The sequence below is a fragment of the Lithobates pipiens genome, unplaced genomic scaffold (assembly GCF_037356315.1).
Source record: "Lithobates pipiens isolate NorthernLeopardFrog02 unplaced genomic scaffold, aLitPip1_a1.2 Scaffold_18, whole genome shotgun sequence".
NCBI lineage: Eukaryota > Metazoa > Chordata > Amphibia > Anura > Ranidae > Lithobates > Lithobates pipiens.
In genome coordinates this window covers 499,376,570-499,399,194 of record NW_027507758.1, presented here as the reverse complement: position 1 = coordinate 499,399,194, position 22,625 = coordinate 499,376,570, and the positions used below count along the sequence as shown (strand labels likewise).

Below are 22,625 nucleotides of genomic sequence, written 5' to 3'. Positions count from 1 at the left end.
AAGCAGTTTATGCAAGTGAGTTTGCAACAACAGCAGGCTCAGACAGAGGCCAATAGACGACATGAACAGTCCATGGCTGAACAACAGCAGATGATGGCTGCACAACAGCAGGCGCAGACAGAGGCCAATAGACGACATGAACAGTCCATGGCTGCACAACAGCAGATGATGGCTGCACAACAGCGGATGCATAAGGAAGAGTTGCAAGCTTTGCGCCAAAGCCAACATAAACTTGATCAAGCCCTGGAAAGACAGGGAATCCTTGGGGGCGACAAATACTGTTAATAATTTGTCACAACCAATCCCTCCAGTCAAGGTAGGTGATACTCTATCAGTGTCACAGAAACAGGAGGCTCAGGAATTTTTACAGAAAAACAAAAACAAGTTCTCTGACCTCCCAGGGCGTACACACCTCATCCATCATCACATTGAAACTGAGCCTAGAAGCAGAGTAAACCTTAAGCCCTATAGGATACCCGAGGCACGTAGGGAAGCCGTATCTGCCGAGGTAAAACGTATGCTTGCTCTGGGGGTAATTGAGGTGTCACAGAGTGAATGGTCCAGCCCAATTGTGCTAATCCCAAAGCCCAATGGAACTTGGAGGTTCTGTAACGATTTCAGAAAGTTGAATGAGATCTCCAAGTTCGATGCGTATCCTATGCCCAGGGTAGATGAGTTGATTGAGAAGTTGGGTAACGCCAGGTACATAACCACCCTCGATCTCACAAAGGGCTATTGGCAGATTCCACTTTCTGACGAGGCTAAAGAGAAAACTGCTTTCTCCACCCCTGATGGGCTATTCCAGTATGTAGTGATGCCGTTCGGGTTACATGGAGCGCCTGCAACTTTCCAGAGGTTGATGGACTTGATTCTGCGACCACATCGTGATTACTCAGCCGCCTACCTCGATGATGTGGTCATTTTTAGCCCTGATTGGGAAAGTCACCTCTGTAAGGTACAGGCCGTGTTGGATGCCATAAGTGATGCAGGGTTGACCATAAATGCCGAGAAGTGTGCTCTAGCCCTAGAAGAGGCCAAATATCTGGGCTACATTGTTGGAAGAGGATTGGTTAGGCCACAGCTAAATAAAATTGAGGCAATACAGAATTGGCCTAGACCCCTGACAAGGAAACAGGTTAGAGCTTTCCTGGGTATTACGGGTTATTACCGTAGATTTGTGCCGAACTTTGCCTCAGTTGCTGCTCCGCTAACTGACTTGACAAAGGGCGGAAAGACAGCAATGGTCACGTGGACCCCAGAGGCCGAGGAGGCTTTCCAAAGCCTTAAGTCTGCCTTGTGCCAACCACCTGTGTTAGTCACCCCCGATTTCAGGCGAGAATTTCTGGTCCAGACAGATGCCTCTAGCACAGGCTTAGGTGCAGTACTCTCACAAGTAGTGAATGGTGAGGAGCATCCGGTGACGTACTTGAGTAGAAAACTAACCCCGGCCGAGAAAAATTATGCCATTGTGGAGCGAGAATGTTTGGCAGTGAAGTGGGCCCTAGAATCTTTAAAGTATTACTTGCTAGGCAGGAAATTCAAGTTGGTGACAGACCATGCCCCCCTAACATGGATGAAGTTAAACAAGGAGAGAAATGCAAGAGTGACTAGATGGTTTCTCTCCCTACAAAACTTTAATTTCACTGTGGAACACAGGCCAGGGAAATTACAGGCAAATGCTGACGCATTGTCAAGGGTAAGTTGTCTGTGGGGACAAAAGGCTCAGCCCTCCGGTCTGAAAAAGAGGGGGGGGATATGTAGACATGTCACTGGAGAAGTGATCGAGGGGGTGTACATCTCACACTGTGTAGCAACCTAGGTGAGATGTACACCCCCTCGATCACTTCTCCAGTGACATGTCTACAATATATATATATATATATATTTATATAAAAAAAGTACATTTCTGCATGTGCTTCTTGGTTTCAGGCCTAGACCAAAATGATGGCATACATACCAGGAGTCTTCAGGAAGGAAGGGATTTCTCAGCTGGCCGCACACTTCTTCCAGGAAGGAAATGCTGCATGAATAATCTGCCCTTACTCAAGATGACCAGAAATCATAGGTGGTTTTCAAAGTGATTTCTCATTAAAATAAAACGTGGATGGATGGACGAGTTTGCTTTGAGTATTAACCACTGGCGGACAGCCCACCGTAGATATACTGCGGCAGGGTGGCTGCTCTGCACTAGATCACCTTCACATGTAAACAAGGCAGATGGCAGTTCTGTCAGTAGGGAAGGCATGGAGCCTGTGTTCCTGCAAAGCAGAGACACCGATCCATGTCTTCCTCTAGTAAAAGCACCTCACCCACAGTACATAAGCACTTAGGAACACATTTAATTCTTTTATTGCCCCTGATGTTTAACCCCTTCCCTGCCAGTGTCATTAGTACAGTGACAGTGTATATTTTTAGCACTGGTCACTGTATTAGTGTCACTGGTCTCCAAAAAGTGTAATAAGTGTCAGAATGTTGGGCGCAATTTTACGGTCCCGCCATAAGCTGGACTGATTGCTGCCATTAATAGTAAAAAAAAAAAAAATATCCCATAGTTTGTAGACACTATATATTTTGCGCAAACCATATACTATACATTTATTGTGATTTTTTTTTTTTTAAACAAAAATATGTAGCAGAATACATATTGGCCCAAATTGATGAAGAAATTTGTTTCTTTTACATTTTTATTGGATGTGTTTTATAGCAGAAAGAAAAAAATATTGTTTTTTCTCAAAATTGTCGGTATTTTTTTTACTTATAGCGCAAAAAATTTAAAACCACAGAGGTGATCAAATACCACCATAAGAAAGCTCTATTTGCGGGAAAAAAGGGCGCAAATTTTATTTGAGGACAGCACTGCACGACCGCGCAATTGTCAGTTAAAGTAACGCAGTGCCGTATCGTAAAAATGGCCTAGTCAGAAAGGGGGTAAACCTTCTGGAGGTCAAGTGGTTAATAATGAATGAAATAGCGTTTTCGGTTTGTGGTCCTCCCATGAATGAAGCCTGACACCACTTCCCCTCACCCCCCCATCAATATGAAATTGTTGGGGGTGGATATGCTTTACAGAAACACGTGATCATCTATGGATTGATGGAAGATTTATTATCATACAAACTCATTAAATATACACTGATTTCTACACATCAATGACACAAGATAGGGGACTGGGGATAACACAGGATTTGGCTGTAGAAGAGGACCAATGAGAAGGCAGCAGTGATCAGTACATCTGCCAAGTGAAGTGATGGTGTCAGCGCACAGCACTGCCCGGTGTTCCGTCAGATATGGTGATCCGTCAGAATTGGTAACGAAAGTGACGTTCCATCGCCGCCATCTTGCTACATTCCGCACTCCTCCATGGCCACTTGCTTACTGGGAACCTAAACCCCCCTCCTGCCCCTTCCAATTTTCAGCTTTTAGCGCTGTCACTCTTTGAATGACAATTGCACGGTCAGAAAAATGTACCCAAATAACATTTTTATCATTTTTTTCCCCACAAATAGAGCTCTGTTTTGGTAGTATTTGATCACCTCTGGGTAATTTATATTATGTTAAAAAAATTTAAAAAGCACGAAATAAAAAAAATACAAAACCTTTTTTTATATGTTGTTAATAAATTTTGCAAACAGGTAATTTTTCTCCTTCATTGATGTGGCTGCACTGATGGGCCCTTATAGATGTCATTGGTAGGCACTGATGGGTGGCACTGATGGGCGGCACTGAATGGCATTGATAGGTGGGACTGAAGGGCACTAATAGGTGGCACTGATAGCTGGCACTGATAGATGGCAGTGATGAGCACTGATAGGTGGAAGTGATGGGCACTGATCGCCACTGGTAGGTGACACTGATAGGCAGCACTGCTAGGTGGCGGCACTGATGAGGCACTGATTGGCACCACTGGTGAGCATTGATAAGTGGCACTCGTGGGCATTGATAGGTGGAACTGATTGCTTGCAGATTTGTGGCACTGGCAGGTGGCACTGGAAGGCAGTATCCGTGGGCACAGATGAGGCAGCTTTACCGTTTCCTCTTCAGGACCGATGTCCCTTGCACTGAAGCCAGTGATCGGCTTTTTTCTTTGAGGAGAAAAAAAAAGATTACCGATCTTCTGTTTACATCACATGATCAGCTGTCATTGGCTGACAGCTGATCACGTGGTAAGGGACCGGGATCGCCCCTTACTCCAATCTGTGATCACCCGAGTCAATGGCTCAGTAATCACAGCTGCAGGGGGCTCGTGGGGAGCGAACAAAGGGGAGGACATCTATTGACATACTCCTGGCAAAGTAGACCTGCGCTGTAGCTGTCATTCGGCTATAGCACAGATCTAAAGGAGATAGTAATGATACACCAAGAAGGGGCCAAGCGGACATCTTGTTACACCATACTTGCCAACTGTCTCGAATTTCCCAGCACATTCCTGGGATTTAGACCCTTTTCCCGATTTTATAGTTTCCCGGGAAATGTCCCAGGAAATTCTTTTTTTTTTTTCACGATTTTTCGCAGCAGAGGTCCATGCCGCTAGAGGTCCGTGGCTGGCAGAGACAATGCCCCCACCAGCCGCCATTTTCAAGAAGACCAGAAGAAGCAGGCTGGCCGCCCAACTCCCAGTCTCTGTGACCTGTTATGGAAAGGGGCGGGGGATGGGTAGCGCCACAGCTCAATTTCTATTGTAACCGTGCGGCTGGCTCCGCCTCTATTTTGTTCCCCCTCGGCCTCCCTTCTGTAATTGCGGCGGAGACACCGCTGCTCTGGGATACCTGATATATGTAAGGAAGGGCTCCGCTGGGGACACTGGATGTAAGGAGGGGCTCCGCTGGGGACACCTAATGTAAGGAAGAGCTCTGCTGGGGACATTGGATGTAAGGAGAGGCTCCGCTGGGGACACCTAATGTAAGGAAGAGCTCTGCTGGGGACACTGGATGTAAGGAGGGGCTCCGCTGGGGATACCTGATAAAAAGAAGAGCTCTGCTGGGGACACTGGATGTAAGGAGGGGCTCCGCTGGGGACACCTGATGTAAGGAGGGGCTCCGCTGGGGACACTGGATGTAAGGAGGGCTCTGCTTGGGAGGTCTATGGAGCATCCGTTCAGGGCCGCCTACAAAAAGGACTTGAACGGATCGTTTGTGTGAAAGAGGCCAATTACGGTGGGTGTAACAAGATGTCCACTTGCCCCCTTCTCAGTGTATGGTTACTATGGAAGATTGCGGGGTGTAGCAAGAAGGCGGCGACGGAACGTCACTTTCGTTACCAATTCTAACGGGTTGCCTAATCTGACGGAACACCGGTCACTTGTCCCTCCTAAACATCACCTACATCACAGCAAGCACCGCCCTCCCATTACAGCACGTGATGCGCCCGGGCTTTAGCGTGCTGTGCGAACCCCGGAAGAATCTCGGCTCACTGGTTGGCGTGAAGTGACACGTATCTGGGAGGTGAGGGGCATGCGTATTGCGATTTCTGTTGTACTGCGCATGCGCTTGCTGGTGGACAGCTATGGCGGCGGTTCATGATGCTGACGGTCCCCAGTGGTCCCTGGATGTGGAATACATCAGACAGGAAATACAGAGACAAGACCCCACGGTCATCTCTGTGGTCGTAGCACTTGTGGTTGTGCTGGTCAGCCTGGGTGAGTTCTCAATTTTCTTTAGTCTTCTGTTCAGGAGAGGGCAGCATGGCAGGCACAGGGGCAACTTGACCATAGAATTACTTTGTGTGTGTGTGTGTGTATGTATGTATATGTGTGTGTGTGTGTGTATATATATATATATATATATATATAAATGAACACACTCACTCTGTGACATACTTTAACTTTTTTACTGTTCATTTAAATGTATTGCTGTGACATAGGAAGGACCACATCCCTAGGGATAGTTTGGCAGTGACAGGTACTCTTTATTGAGACATCAGCTGTTGATCAGACCCCTAACGTCTCCCCTGCAATTCAGAGCATCTGATCAAACACTGATCATGTTTGTAACAGGCGGGGAATGATGATGATACATGAAGTGGTGAAATCCTCATCACTTCCAGCTTCGCTCACCACAGAGGAGATTAAGGTATGAATGTTCTTCCATCCCCTCTATAAGCAGCTGACCCAACTGCTTACAGGGGGCCCAGTCTCCACAGTGGAATGGGAGAGCCAGCAACAGCTGTAGGTGGGCTTTTTACAAGGGCTTCAAAAGTAATCCATTGGCTGTAAATGGTTCTAGGATCATGGCTGCAGCTATGATCCTGATATATCTCCTTTCTGCAAGCAGTTAAACTTGCATTGGTCTAGCATACACAGAACCATTTTAGAGACTGTACTCTCTATTCCCTGTCCAGGAGATAAATGAGAAGATCAGTAAATCCTTCATACACTTAACAGTCGTATCGTTGAGATCATTACAGTTATGGTCGAAATATACAAAAGGGGAAGGAGTAATAAAGAGTAAACCTAGGTCGGACTTTAAAGGCATGGGAAACAACAGGCAGATGAAAAAAATAACGATTTTATTAAAAAAATAACAGAACATGAACGAAACATTCAAAAAGGATTAAAAATCATGTATACTAATATACAGTGAGCCCTTGTGTATCAACGTGTTTCACTGTTAGGCTTCTTCAGGATACAGTCAAGGTTCTACAGATAGCAAATAGAGCGTATCTCACTGTCTGAAAATAGAACATATGAACTTTAAAATCAAACATCAACAATTATGGCCCCTATCAGCTAGGGGTGCAACGGCTTGGCACCGATCCGCGATCCGAACAGGTCACCCCGCTCGGATCGGCACGCGCCACGATCCGCGGTCTCGGCTTTAGGAAAGGCCACGGCTTCGGGCCTAGTTCCGGAGCAGCGGCCATCTTGGACGGAGCGATCACCTGTAAACAAACCGGCATCATGGTGACGCCGGTTCCTCTCTCCCCTCCTTCCTCTCTCTGTACTGATCTGTACAGTGGAAGACAGAAATCGAATGGCAGCCACAGCCATCCCAGCAATACTCTGCAATACTTACCTCGGCAATACTCTGCAGTACCCTGCCATACTCATCCATGCTCAGCCAATATTACATTGGAGGAGATGACGTGGATATTACAGTGGGGGAGATGTATATTGCAGTGGGGACTATATGGTGGTGGCATTTTCACAGGTTTTTGGAAATTCAATTATTATTTGCTGATCCGAGGAACGATCCGATCCGTGAGTTTTTTTTGATCCGTTGCACGCCTACTATAAGCTCATCCTCCAGGGAGGGATGCAGAAATTGGAAAAGGGGTGGACGGCACACAGGAGGACCTCCAAAGAGGTAGTATTCTTTTATTGAAAAGAAGTACAGCCTGGCTGTTATTACTAGAGGTCGACCAATATATATTGGCCGATATTTGCCGTTTTTTAATTGGCATCGGCAATCGGTGCTGATAAAAAGGCCGATTAGAACTACAGTGCGACTTGCAAATGACTTCTGTAATAGAAGTCAATGTAAGTTGCCTGAGTCTTCAGTGAAGCAGGTGGTCTGCCAAGAAAAGAGTAAAGAGATACAATGTTTCCACTTATGAATGAATTCAACTCAGTGTGTAGGAGTTCTCAGTTTAACCATTTAAAGACTAAATCTTTTCTGACACTTGTAGTAAAAGTAAAAATCCTGTATTTTCTGCCAGAAAATCACTTAAAACCCCCAAAAATTATATATATATTTTTTTTAGCAGAGATCCTAGGGAATAAAATAGCGGTTGTTGCAATATTTTATGTCACACGGCATTTGCGCAGAGGTCTTTCAAACGTAATTTTTTGGGAAAAAAAAATACACTAATGATTTAAAAAAAAACTAAAACAGTAAAGTTAGCCCATTTTTTTTTTTTTTTTTTCGTCCAAAAGTGTTGACTACCTGTTTTTATTTAATATTTTATAGTTTTTTTTTTTTTCCTAAATTATACATACAAGTATACTGATTTGGAGGTTTTTGTTTAATGTTTAAATGTAAGAAATTTTCTGTATCACTTATTAAGGCTGCTTTCACATTGGAGCGGGCAGGCGTTGATGGTAAAACGTTGCTAGTTTTAACAGCGCTTTACCGTCATTTTAGCAGTGCTATTCGGCTGCTAGTGGGGAGCATATAACCCAGCTAGTGGCCAAGGAAGAGGTTAAATGCGCCCGTCAAGCACCGCTGCCAAATTGCATTGCATGCACTTCGGCAGTGGTGCCCATTCATATCAATGGGCAGGAGTGGTTTAGGAACGGTATACACCACTCCAAAGGTGCTGCTTGCAGGACTTTTTTTAACATCCTGCCAGCACATTGCCTCAGTGTGAAAGCACTTGGGCTTTCACACAGACTGCAGGGGAGCCGTTTTGCAGGCACTTTACAAGAGCGCTTGGAAAAATGCCCCAGTGTGAAAGGTGCCGGCGGGGGGGGGGCTTAGTTAATATGTAAAGTTTTTTTAAAAAAAAGGGCAATTTTATTCTTAAATATCTCTATTCAGTGGTAAATATAAATAACCAACTATATGGTAAGGGAGCAAAATATCTAATCCACTCTGAGAATAACACAGAAGAGATATACTGTATATACTATTAGAGGAGAGATATACTGTATATACCAGTACTATTAGAGGCTATATAGTATATACTATTAGAGGAGAGAGACACTGTATATACTATTAGAAGAGAGATACTATTAGAGGAAAGATATAATGTATATAGCAGTGATGGTGAACCTCGGCACCCCAGATGTTTTGGAACTACATTTCCCATGATGCTCCTGCACTCTGCAGTGTAGTTGAGAATCATGGGAAATGTAGTTCCAAAACATCTGGGGTGCCAAGGTTCGCCATCACTGGTATATACTATTAGAGGAGAGATATACTATTAAAGGGTCAATCTGGTAAATATCATCAGACTCATTAACTTTAACCCCATTTTGTTACTGGCCGATTAATCAATTATGAAATTAATTGATTACTATTTTCATAATCAATTAGTTGTCGATTAATCGATTAGTTGTTTCAGCCCTATAGGACACACACAACTGTTCTTCATAAATTCTCAGGGTCTGCTTCCATTATACAAATCAGTATTGCTTTTCACATAGTGGGCAGCATTGGGACTACATACCTTGGCTTATTGGCTCCCCACTGTTTGGGGCAAGTAGTGTTCATGTAGCTGAGTAGTGTCTTCGTTCCATTGTAGGCACATTTGTTCACAACCCTGTGTTTTTTCTCTTTTAGTGCTGTGGAAGTTTCTACGTCAGAGGCAAACTAGCAGAAGAGCCATTTTACTAGTTGGCTTGTCTGACTCTGGGAAGACTTTACTCTTCATCCGGGTATGGCAGTTTTATATGATTAAGATATTTATAGATTAAATCTAATCAGCTGAACTAGAAAAACTTTGCCAGATTGTGCCATGATCATTAGGCCTGTGTGCTGGAGGAATATCTCATGTCAGTTGCACATTTATCATCTGACTGATGTTTTTGCATAATATAGCTGGTAATGAGGTTGTGTCCAGTCTCTTCTAACCCCCCCCCGGCACTCTCTAAGGCTGGGTTCACACATCAAATGCGATTTGACTGCAGGTTTCCCTGCATCCAATTTACATGACAGGCAAGTGTGACCAACTCTCAATGGAGCCAATTCATACAGGTCCGGGGTGGCCACGGTCCGGTTTGCAGAATGGTCCTGTGCGTGTTTGGGTCTGTTTCACGTGTGAAGTCAGGCAAAAATGCAGACCTGAATCGCAGATGAACTTGTGAACAAACAGGCACCGGACCCCGGTAGAGCTGCACAATTAATCATTAAAAAATCGTGACCTCGATTCAACCCTCCCTGACGATCTCTATTGCAGAGTTTGCCAATTCTTTCATATAACAAGTGGAGAGGCTTATCTGCTCACAAGAAAACATCTGGGTAGTCTGCCAAGTCTTTAACATGAAACATTGTAACTAACTTTTCCTTCTTAGACCCCTTTTACACTGTGCCACCCATAGTGTCGGCGGTAAAACGCTGCTATTTTTAGCAGTGTTTTACCGTCAGATTTCCGGTGCATTTCGGCCGCTAGCGGGGCGCTTTCAACCCCCGCTAGTGGCTGAGCTAGGGTTAAAACCACCACAATAGCGGTGTTTTGCCAGCGGTATAGCCGCGCTGCCCCATTGATTTCAATGGGGAGCAGCAGTGGAGGAGCGGTAAACGCACTCCACTCCTTCACCGCTCCAAAGATGGTACTGGCAGGACTTTTCCTGACGTCCTGCCAGTGCACCCGAGGGCTTTCATATTGGAGACGATGGAGCAGCTGTTTGAGGCTGGATTGCAGGCAATATTTTTAATGCTATAGCGCCTTCAAAACACCCTCGGTGTGAAAGGGGTCTTGGATCAAAGGGATAAAAATGCCAGGCAGTCTGCCAAGTTTTTAAAAGGATGTGTAAATGCAGGAAGTTTAACCACTTAAAGTCTCTAAATCTTTTTCTGACACCTGTTTCTTCAGTTAAAATCAATATTTTTTTCTAGAAAATTACTTGGAACCCCAAATATATATATATTATTTAGCAGAGACCCTAGGGCATAAAATGTCAATTGCTGCAATATTTTATGTCACACTGTATTTGCCCAGCGGTCTTTCAAACGCAATTTTTTTGGGGGAAAAAATGCAGTAAAGTTAGCATAATATTTTTATTTTTATTTTTTTTTAAATGTGAAAGATGATGTTGCGCTGCAAGAATTGTGAGAGAATCGTGATCTATCTTCTAAGCAAAAAAATCGTGATTCTGATTTTAGCCAGAATCGTGGAGCTCTAGACCCTGGGCACAAACCCACGGCCACACATAGGTGAACCCGGCCTAGTTAGGCAGTTTTTGATCACACAGCTTCCTCTCCATCCGATTGACCAGTGCACCCACCTGTCACATTTGGTAATGTCCAACTTGGCATTGGGACATTCCCTCCATTCTGGGAACTAAGGGAGAGTGTGGTGACAGGGCAGCTGGGTTTAAACAGAGTAGGCTATCAAAGACCACCTGCTAGACGCATCCCAGGAATATTTCAAGTGCTACTCTTTATCTGAAGCATACTGAATTGTTATGCAGATTGGAAATTAGAACTGTGACCCTAACTCGCTGAAACAATACAAAAATCGGTGGCATTTTGAACAGTGCAGTGACCTATAGAAATCAGTCAATCCTTTTACAGCAGTCTAATCGGTGGTAAATAAATCATGTGCTGCGCTATCCCCTTAATGATCTGCTGAACCTACAGCAAAGACAAAAAAAAAATGCTAATGTGATGTGCCTATAAATACCATAAAATAAATGATAATATATAAGCGACTAAAGTCATTATTCAGCTTACATTATCATAACATGAATATACACACATTTCATAGAATATAAATGTTGATACAGAAGTGATCCATAAAGTGCTCAAGTGCATAGAAGTCCATGATACTCTTGACCACCCAGGATCAGTTTTCAGTGTCCTTAATACAGCAATCCTAAACGTGACTGTGAATATAGCGATCTGCAGCAGTGCTTATACTCAGGTGCTCCCCAGAGCGTTTGACCTTGCAATTAGTTTAGTCAATACACACTTTTTTAAGTCATCAAAACGGATTCCAGGTCAGGTTGCAAGGTTCAAACACTGCTCAAAGATGTAGCCTCCTCATATATAGATATCAAAAAAACTCCATTGCATGATACAGTTTTAAAAGATTTTATTTACTGCAAACAAAGCCCTATTATAGGGTACACACATGGGTTGGTGCGTTAGTGCACCGCTCTATAGCATGCCTTACTAGCGCCAAGCGGTAGATGAGATTGTGTGCTCCTACTCCATAAGGAAGACCAAGTATCTCCTGCACCGATCAGTCCCCTCCCCTATGCGTGTCGATATATTGTATCTTCATCAGGGGGGTGAAGATACAATTTGTCCTCCTGATGAAGATACAACATTTCCCTTGTATCGACACACATAGAGGAGGGTACTGGACGGTGCAGGAGACAGCTGGTCTACCTTTTATGGAGTAGGAGCACACAATCTGATTCACGGCTTGGCGCTAGTAAGGGCATGCTGTAGATCGGTGCACCAACACACCAGACCCATGTGTGTACCTTTTTATAATAGGGCTTTGTTTGCAGTAAATAAAATCTTTTAAAACTGTATCATGCAATGGAGTTTCTTTTTGATATCTATATATGAGGAGGCTACATCTCTGAGCAGTGTTTGGACCTTGCAACCTGACCTTGAATCCATTTTGATGATTTAAAAGCATGTATTGACCAAACTTAATTGCAAGGTCATGAGCTCTGAGGTGAGCAGCCATTACCTTGGGGTGTGGGGAAGCACCGGAGTGTAATGCTACAGATCGCTATATTCACAGTCACCCATCAGGCCATGTTTATTATTGCTGTATTATGGACACTGAAAACTGATCCTGGGTGGTCAAAGTATCACGGACTTATCACTTTTGTATCAATCTTTATATTCTATGAAATGTGTGTGTGTGTGTGTGCGTGTGTGTGTATATTCACGTTATATGATGTAAGCTGAATGACGACTTTAGTCACTTATATTATATTCTTGTAATTGATTTATAGGCACATCACTTTTAATTAGCAATTTAATTTTTTTAGGTCTTTGCTGCAGGTTCAGCAGATCGTTAAGGGCATAGCGCAGCACATTTGATTTATTTATCTGTGATTCTCTAGTATGGGACGTGATCAGTGCTAGCAGCTGTCATTATACTATTATAAGATAGGGGAACTTTGATTTGGTAGCTCACAAGACCTTTACTATTTTTTTTAGTCTAATTGGTGACTAGGGATGGACTGTTAGTAAAGGTTGCTCTACTTTGTTCAACTGAAGACAGCCAGTGCCGTAAATCTAGCATGAGTTCTAGAGAGGTCTGACATTTTTTCTCGAGCTCTATGCAGACTTCTGGGGAAAGTGGTGAGTCACACAAGTAAACTACCATGATTTTTAGTGAAAGTGGAGTGTATGTTATAAAACTTAACAATTTTTTTTTTTTTTTTATTTCAGTTTTTAACTGGAAAATTCAGGAAAACACAGACTTCTATTACTGCCACGTCTGCTGTTTACAGAGGAAAAGGTGACAAGGTAGAGCATTTACTGAAATCGATCCATTATGTCTCATAGGGAATATTGCACTACTAAACGTATATTTTGGAGGGGTTATCAGTAATGGGAAATCATTGTTGTTCAATTGCTCATGTATACAGTACAGGTGAGTCTTGCGCTTCCTCCTGAGCTGGCAGCGTTCTTGCTGATCTGCAGTTGCATCAGTTTTAAACTGGATAAACATTATACAATTATACAATTTTCCCAAAACGTCTTTCAGGACAGCACCTGAGAGATCATGGTTCCTCCCACAACACGAAACGCCTCATCATCCAAAGCTTTAATAGGAGGCCTCCACCCAGCTTGCCTTCATTTTTTTTGTTTCCTCCAGCTGGTAGGAACACCTCTGGTGGGAGCCATGATCTCTTAGGTCTGTCCTGGGAGACGAGAGGTTCTCACCTGAAAAAATCCTTTTTTTTTTTTTTTTCTACCAGTAGTCTGTGATCCTCCCACTTGCCTCTAGCTGGATGGTTCCCGTGGGCGCTCTCTTCCCCTTCAATGCTCGGGGAGAGCCTGTACTGCCTGGGATTGCTGCCCTGTGTTTTTGGCAGATGGGTGGTGTGCGGAGCCCCCCGCTTGCCTCCTGCAGTGTGGGGCAGCGGCGGTGAAAGCTGAAGCGGCAGCCATTATTCTGGTAGCAGAGGAGAGCTCTGGCACATCCTGTGCAGTGCACAGGAAGGGGAGGCACTTCTTGGTCAGGCACGTGGCGCCATTTCCAGCCGCAAAGCGCAGCAGGAGAGAGCAGGGCCACCTGGTGCCTTTTAATCTTTAGGCTCCAGGTCAGCGCGGGAGCGTTTTTGAATCCCAAGAATCGGCTATTCGTTCAGCCATGCAACCGCAGTGCGCTCTGCAATGGAGGATGCAGAGGATAAGGAGACAAGCCAAGGCACCAGCAAGGTCAAGGTAAGGGGTTTTTCCTATTTACTGTGGGCTGTTCTATGGGTTTTCACCCCACCCTTAGAAGGAGATCTTCCTGTTGGTAGCACAGTGGCTAGATGGTTAGCACTTATGCCTAGCCACAGGGGGCTCCACTAGGATTGGTTGTGGTGGAGGGGCTTGCTTGGGCGCAGGGAAATAAGAGGTCCTTTCCTAGTGCACCTGGGTGTTTTTAGATGTGTGTCTGCTGTGCAGCAATAATTCAGTGTGGTTTTATTTTCTTCTGTTTGCCTAGGCTAAAAGTTCAAACAGCAGGTGTCCTGTTTGCAAAGAAAAATTAAGCGATTTCTTGACCAAGATCCTTTGTGCGGATTGTACGGTTTTAGTCAAGGTGGAGTCTCCATCCATTTGTGTCAATCTGGTTACAGCTATTAAAGATGAGCTCCTTGGGGATAGGGGAGGAGAAGGAGCTCTCCCCGCACGACTGTATGTATGCAGGTCTAGGACTTCCAAAGCCACGCTTTTCCCATTCTTTCGATAGTCACAGACATGATTAAGAAAGAATGGCTAGAGCCAGAGAAGAAACCATTCTTTTCTTGGGTCCACAAAAGAAGATTCCCTTTTGAGGAGGACCCTGACTCCATCTGGAACAAGCTTTTGAAGATATGGGCACACTAAAGGTGCCTATGGATAAACTTCTTAAAGCCTGGCAATCAATGGCAACAGCATTGCTAGGAATCTAGAGCACTGGGTTAATCGGATGAAATCCCATATTTTATAGCAGATTCCCCAAAACAAGACATTCTGGATTCCTTTGCAACCCTGTCTGCAGCAGTGGCATAAATACGAAAACCATACGTACGTCGGCTAGGTCCGCAGCGTTAACAAACTCTGCTAGGAGGGCCTTATGGCTGAAAACCTGGGCCGGAAGACGCAGCATCAAAAGAGCAGGTTGTGCGGCATCCCCTTTGCAGGGAATTTGCTATTTGTGTCGGAACTAGAATCCATTCTTGATCGCACAGCCGATAAAGATTGTTTCCGGTCAAGAAAAAGAAGGTGCAGGCAATTGAGTGTTTTTTTTTGGTTTTTTTTGGCCTCAAAGGACAGCGGGAAGATAAAACGCAGGGGAAAGGGAAGCCAAGGTCCTTCCAAAATCCCAAAGGTAGGAGTGGAGTGCTCTTCAGTCCTGCCGCGACTTCTGAAAAATCGCAGTGACCCTTCCTCACAGTCGGGGGAAGGCTCCAGGAGTTTTCTTCTGCAAAAAGTAGAATTACTCAAAGCCAGTATTTTTTATATATATATTTTTTTTAAACGTGCTCTCCCAGGGTTATGCGATCAAAATCACAGAAGAACTTCCAAGAAGATTTTTGGGGACGAACGCTCCAAGGGATCCAATCAGGGCTCTCGCTATGAAGTCCCTAATTCAGGAAATGAGATCAGAGAGTGATTGTTCCGGTCCCTACAAGAGTTTTTCCATGGTTTCTACTCGCAGGTATTCCTTATTCAGAGACCCTCAGGAATGTGCCTTCTCACCCTAAATCTCAAGTGCAAAATCGCACAGTAGGTTACAGAAGATTTCAGATGATGCCACCTTGAAGAGAGCTTGGTTTACATCCCTTGTCCAGATGCAGCTCAAACTGTATTGGCACCTTCTGTTGAGGCAGGACCTGCTGATACAGGGCCCTCTATTCCACCAGGACTTAGCAAAGCTAAAACTCACAGCCTGGCTTCTGAAGAGCAGCTTTTGAGGAAAAAGGAATTTTCGGATACATTAGTTGCTACCCGCCTATCCAGTACAAATAGTGTTACCAGAGCAATTTATTCCAAGGTCTGGAAAGTTTTTCAACTCCTGGTGCACTACATCCAGCTGGCCCTTAGAGGATATTCCTTCTGTCCTGGAATTCCTGAAGGATGGAGCTGATAAAGGTTTGGCAGTACCCTTAAAGTCCTCGTTGCCACGATAGGGGTGTTTTGGTGAAAAATCTCATCAGAACCCTTAGTGATTCGATTCTTCAAGACTCTTACATGGTCCAGACTGGTGGTGATTAGAGGCTGCCCAAAGTGGGACTTGTCTTCTGTTCTACAAGTTTTGACCAGGAAATCCTTTCAGCCTCTTGATTTAGCCTCCCTGAGACTGATTGCATTAAAAACTTTTTTTATTTTTATTTTTTATTTTTTATTTTTTTTTATTTTTTTAGTGGCTATGTTGACAGCTCGAAGAATTAGTGAGCTTCAAGCTTTGTCAATGAGAGAACCATTTTTATTTTTTTTCTATTTCTTCTGACAGAATTATTTTGAAAACGGACCCTAAATTTTTTTTTTTTTTTTTTTACCAAAGGTCGCTTCGGTCCAAAATCGAGTTCGGGAGATTATACTTCCACTAAGGATATTTAGGCGCTCAGATGCATTACTTGTCTTATATGCTGGTAGTAGGAAAGGAAGACAAGCTACCAGGGGAACTATTGCCAGCTGTTACTGAAGCCTATTCCCTTTTCAGGACAAGAAAGTCCAGTTAGTATTTGGGCTCATTCTACAAGAGCTTTGGCGGTGAGTTGGACAGAGAAAGCTGGTGCCACCCCCGAACAGATCTGTAAAGCAGCTTAGTGGACGAGTCTGATGACCTTTGCCCGTCATTGTAGGTTAAACCTCTTGACAGCAGGGGGTCAGGCTTTGGAAGGAAAGTCTTACAGGCTGTTGTCCCACCCTAATGGGGAAAGTCTCAATTATCTTTTCGGGTTCTGTCCTGAAAGACGTTTTGGGGAAATTTCAAGTTAGACTTACCAGTAACTTGTTTTTCCAATAGTCCTTTCAGGACAGCAATAGCCCTTTGTTTTTGCTGTATTCTATGACATAACTGTTGCTTATGTTTCAGCCGGGGCTGGAGGTCTCTTCAAACAACTGAAGGTAAGCTGGGTGGAGGCCTCCTATTAAAGCTTCGGCTGACAAGATGTTTCCCGTTGTGGGAGGAGCCATGATCTCTCAGGTGCTGTCCTGAAAGACTGTTGGAAAACAAGTTACCAGTATATCTAACTTGAATTTTTCAATTTCTTTTAGGCCGGGTTCACACCGCTGCGATGCGGGAACGCCGCGAATCCGCTGCGTTTTCCCGCATCACATTACTCCCGCCGGCAGTTCACACTGCCCTATGCGGACGGTTGGGAGTGTCAATGATATGTTAATGACACCCCCAGATCCGTCCGCATATCGCAGTGCGATCTGCCGACTCGCACAGGAATCGGATCGCATGGTGTGAACCCCCATGCGATCCGATTCTGTTGCGGACCAAAAAAAAGGGTCCCGTGCGAGTTTGCTGCGGGAGCGATGCGAATTCAGCCATACTATCTGTATGGCTGTACTCGCATCGCTACGGAGATCGGATGTGATTTGCGGTGCGAATCACATCCGGATCTCCCCCCGCAGCAGTGTGAACCCAGCCTTAGATTTACCTTCAACTATGAAGTGTAAGAGTCTGCCTGACTGCATAAAATTTGAAAGTGTTTAGGTTTGACCCCATACGGTTTGGTAAATCTAAAAGAAAGTTGTACAAGAAAATTGTATAGTGTGTACACATACGCGGACATTTTATTTCTGCTAACTTATCTATAGCACGCAACGTGACAGAACACTTCAGGTTAAAGTGTTAATAAAGGGTGTGTGTTTTTTATTTAAATTTTATTTTTTTGGGGTGGGGTATTTTGGTGCAATGAATTTCCATGGTATATCAGCACTACCATTTGTGTCATTTGGCATTAGGCATTCAGAAGCAGTCGATTGATTTGTGGTGCTGAAACTTGCCAGAACAGCTGCTACCATATTAGGCTTAAAAATTGATGCTTTGACCAAAGCTGTTTAGGCTGAAACATGTCTGCTATTTCTGCAGGGCTGTGTTTCTAGCCTTATGTAATCAAAAATGTATGGCTGCAGTTCAGTCTCTTTGATCTGGAAATATGGATTGAGGACTTCCTTTGCGGTTTTGTGCAAAAATGGGTGTACTTTTATATTGCCTTTTTATGATTGTTTTATTAAAGCCCAGTTCCGACAAAAAAAATAAAAGTCAGCAGCTACAAATGCAACTGCTGACTTTTAATAATCGGATGCTTACCTGTCCCAGGATCAAGCGATGTGGGGCATTGAAGCCCTGCTTGTCTCTCCCTCCTCTCTGCGGCACCAGCATTGTCACTGGGCGCCCTGCTGTGGCTTCACAGCCAGGCACGCATTGCACATTTGTGAGCCGTGCTGCTTGCAGTGACTGGCCGAGCACTCATCTTGGACCTATGTGTCCCAGATGATTGCAGGAGGGAGGTGAACTTCTGGCGCTGCGGTGCCCCAGGAGGAAGTGGGAGCTAGAACCCTCAGGGGGTCACCTTCCCTTAAAGCAGAAGTTCCATTTTTGGGTGAAACTCAGCTTTAAAGGCTATATTGTGTTACCTATGTACAGATACATTTATAGTACTTCAGCATCTCAATAGACATTATTTTATGAACTTTCCACAAGGGTCAATTTCTCATCTATTTTCTGTAACAATATAAAAGATGCACAGATTGCTGAGTGCACTGGAAATTTGCCTTGGGTATTGAATCTACAAGAATTTCACAAGTAACTGTATGTTTGGTTATGCTGAATCTGTTGCCTTTTGACTACCAAGAAGACAGAAGTCTTGTTTTTTTTTTTCTCAACTTCTTTTATTGCATATACAGGGCTCCAGTTTTACATTAGTTGATATTCCCGGCCATGACAGCTTGAGACTTCAGTTCTTGGAGCAATACAAGACAGCAGCCAGGTACTGAAACATTGTTGGTATTGCCAGTTACTCAGCATCTCTGTAAACTTGCAAAATGGAAGTATACTTGTTACAGTAAGAACTTTCCTTGGGTATAAAAATGCATGAACCCAATATTTTTTATTTTATTTTTAGAAGTCTTTAAATTTCCCAGAGCCCAAATTCTGACCCTTTACTTCCTGGTTAATAAATAAAATAATGGCGCGCTAATCCATTATATAGTATACCTATGAAATGATAATACTCAAAATGTTATGATGCAAAGTGTTATGAAATATATTGTGCAAAGCAAATAGCAGTCCAAACAAAGTTCAGAATATATAGGTGCAATCACTTCTGTGATAGCATTTCACTCCAAATCTGTGCCACACATTGATGTAAGGGCCGGTTCACACTGCGGCGCGAGGCGAGGCGACACGGCTCGCCTCGCCTCGCTCCCGCAAGTCGTCCCCATTGAGTACAATGGAACCGTTCTGAGAGGAGCGACTCGAGTCGCTCCGACTCAGAAAAAAGGTTCCTGTACTACTTCGGGGCGACTTCGGGGGCGACTTGCATTGACTTCTATGCAGAAGTCCTCTGCAAGTCGCCCCTGACCCCCCCTGCAAGTCGCGGCGAGGAAGTCGGAGACGCCTCGCCGCGGCTCGCAGTGTGAACCGGCCCTCATAGTGTGTAATTCAAAAGACTACCACCGCCACCTCTAAGCGCAATGCCTGCCAAAGACCCAAAACATGCCTTGAATATATGAATCGTGGATAATCCCAATTGGAAAAAACCATCAGCTGTGTCCTAGATCCTATGTGTTCCTTTTTCCACACCCTGGGGGTCACTCCTCTGGATGTTACTTGACAGTCCTCTCTAGGTAAAGCACAGCATCCCACAGTGCTCTCTACAGGGCCGTGTCTGCTCCTTTGCCCCGTTGTCCTCCCAGCTTCTCACTAATACTTGCTCTCACATCCACCCCTCGGCTGCCTGCATTATTCTTCTGGGTCATGTGATCTCATTCCTCTCCCAAAACTCCAGCAACTGGTCTAAGTTCCCAGACATTTACAAATTGTTGGGAATGCTACACCACCTGGCACTGTCTTAACCTTTTGTACATTTTCAAAGTTTAAACTTTTTTGATATGTTTTTCTATTGTAAATAAAATATGGGTTTGAGATTTTCAAATGATTTGCATTCTGTTTTTTTTATGTTGACTTTACACAGTCCCAACTTTTTTAAAATTGGGATTGAAGATGTCCGGTCTAATTTTATACTAAGTAGCCTGTAGAGGAAAGATGTCTATGGGGTGATGTCACCCTAAGGCTTTCAATTGGGCATCCGTTGTCGGCAGTCCCTCCTCTACCCTGAAGCTGGCACTGGAAACTGATCATGTGACCGGACCAGAATGGCAAGTATAGACCTCTTTCCTCTACAGACTAGTGTAGGGCTTACACTGGGTGTGTTTTTAAGATTATATCCATTTAGACCTGACTTCTACTTTAGGACAAATTTAAGTGTAGAATATTCTACCCATAATTTCTGCTCTTTAGGTCTAGGTTTGCTTCTCCAATATGTTAGATTTCCATTTATCAATAACAGAGAATTATAGGGATATTTTAATATGGTTAGAAAATTTGCGTGTACACTGTACAATATTGATATGGTTTGACTTAGAAACCTGTGCTTATAATTCATAAAATACATTTTTAAGACCTAAAGCTCTTACTGCTGTGATGTGTATTACTGTTATTGATAATGATTCTACTTTTCCTCCTGTTTGCAGGGCCATTGTATTTGTGGTGGACAGTTCAGCTTTCCAGCGTGAAGTTAAAGATGTGGCAGAGTTCCTGTACCATATTCTAACAGATGTCACCCTGCAGAAGAATGTCCCACCCATACTAATAGCCTGCAACAAGCAAGGTATGTCCCCGTCTGAGTTGTAAATACACGGGAATATGATGTAGGCAGTGTACTGCCATTTATAGCAAGATAAATTATTCAATCCTCAACTCAGGGGTATCTATTTCTTTTTTGTGTGTGTGTGTTCCTGATCCACACAAAACCATCAAATTCTTGAATCCTGATTGCACTGTTCTCTGCAAATTGGAGAGTTTTTTTTTTTTTTTTTTTTTTTTTTTTTAATAGCTCATTTTCTTCCAACAGATATCTCTATGGCCAAGTCAGCCAAACTGATTCAGCAGCAACTGGAAAAGGAACTGTAAGTACCACAAGTCGTTAAATGAGCAACTGGTGGGATTGTACTTAAATAAGTATTGTGATAGACAAAGTTTAGTTGGATCAAAAGTGGAGATTTGTTTATAGGGAACATTTACAAATGGTAATTGTGCCTAAACGGTACCCTGAGATGTACTCTAGTCTTGAATTCATCCTGCAAAAATAGCAGTGCACTTCCTGGTATGAGTGTGCTCCTGAGCTTCCAACCTTATAAATGTATATCTTTAGTGTGAGATCTGGGATACTGCTGCCTCCTGACTGCTAGTCTCAGAAGATGTGGGGTAAGACTTGATGCCAGCCCTGTGTTTGCAAAATGTTCTCCTTGCTGGAGAATCAATTCCCTGTCCCTACCTAGATGGGCTTCCTACACAAAGACACCATGCATAGTAAGTTAGTAATGAGGCAAGATTTTGCTAGTTCTTTGCCCTCTTGTGTTTTTTTTTTTTTATTTTTTTTTACCACTGATCATCTAATTTTGATAATATACACTGCCATAACAAATTTAACAAAACAAACCACCTTTTTGTCGCAGAGACAATGCAGAAGAAGCTATTGTCAGCTGACAGGGAACTGAAGAATAACCTGGGCATACATGATATAGATAGATAAAAATTTATATTCTAATTTTATTATTATTCAGGATTTATATAGCGCCAACAGTTTACGCAACGGTTTACAACAGTGTGTGTGTGTGTGTGTGTATAATATATATATTCTCTAATTTATAAAAAAACTTTTTTTTGAGTAACAGGTGAAATTGCTTCTACCCCTCGCATATGTCTGTTACATTGTTGCCTTTTGTTTTGCTCCAGGAACACACTACGTATCACACAGTCAGCTGCTCCCAGCACCCTGGAAAGCAGTAGCTCCCCATCTAACACACAGCTTGGCAAAAAAGGCAAAGACTTTGACTTCTCCCAGGTTCCTATGAAAGTGGAATTCTTAGAATGTAGCGCTCGGGACAGCAAAGAGGAAGAGGGTGATGCCAACCTCAGCAATGTGGAGGGCTGGCTGGCCAAACTGGTGTGATGTACAGATATTCAGTGGAACGCCAATTATTTGGGCACCTTCTCTGACTGAATCAAAAAACAATGAAAGAAAGATGCTCAGTCAAGAGGACCGAACTACCATGTTCAGTATGCTGGCTTTTCCTATTTTGGACTATTTTATGTTACCAGTTGCTGGATGGAGTATTCTTTGTTGAAACCAGTCAGCAGCTTTTTTTTTTTTTTTTTTTTTTTTGTTCTTTAATAAACTTTCCAAAGCAGAAGTATTAAGCAAATGATCTTCATGTGTCTAATTTATCAGAAATTATAGGTGTGACAGTTCATGTATGAGAGTTCACACAACTTGTGACCTTTTTTATTAGTAATATCAACAAGCCACAATCAGAAGAAATTGATTGTATGGTAGGTGTCTACATGCCCTTATCCTTGGCAAACAACTGCATAAAGACATGTATCGGTCACATGTTTATCTGTTCTATCAGCTTGTTTCTCTAACTTCTACCGCTATGTGTTTTAAAAGATACACCACTTGCTAGTTCCAGTGCAGTCACTTGTTGAATCTAAGGCACATGAGTTTTCTATTAGATGGCAGTGGGAGATAATTTTTATATGCAATTGATGTTATGCAG

The 22,625-nt window shown here is 43.5% G+C and overlaps 1 protein-coding gene across 1 annotated transcript; it reads left to right on the top strand.

Moving 5' to 3' along the window:
• The first annotated feature begins 5,468 nt into the window (after positions 1–5,468).
• Positions 5,469–22,463, top strand: SRPRB (SRP receptor subunit beta). The gene is made up of 7 exons (XM_077488658.1): positions 5,469–5,635; positions 9,219–9,313; positions 13,017–13,094; positions 18,690–18,772; positions 20,538–20,674; positions 20,918–20,972; positions 21,802–22,463. The coding sequence occupies exons 1-7, from the start codon at positions 5,503–5,505 to the stop codon at positions 22,016–22,018; spliced, it is 798 nt and encodes a 265-aa protein (XP_077344784.1). The 5' UTR covers positions 5,469–5,502; the 3' UTR covers positions 22,019–22,463.
• The last annotated feature ends 162 nt before the right edge of the window (positions 22,464–22,625 follow it).

Coding starts and splice junctions, on each gene's coding strand:
- SRPRB (XM_077488658.1), top strand. CDS start 5,503: ATGGCGGCGGTTCATGATGCTGACGGTCCCCAGTGGTCCCTGGATGTG. Junction 9,314..13,016: donor AGACTTTACTCTTCATCCGG/GTATGGCAGTTT, acceptor TTTTTATTTCAG/TTTTTAACTGGAAAATTCAG. Junction 18,773..20,537: donor CAATACAAGACAGCAGCCAG/GTACTGAAACAT, acceptor TCCTGTTTGCAG/GGCCATTGTATTTGTGGTGG.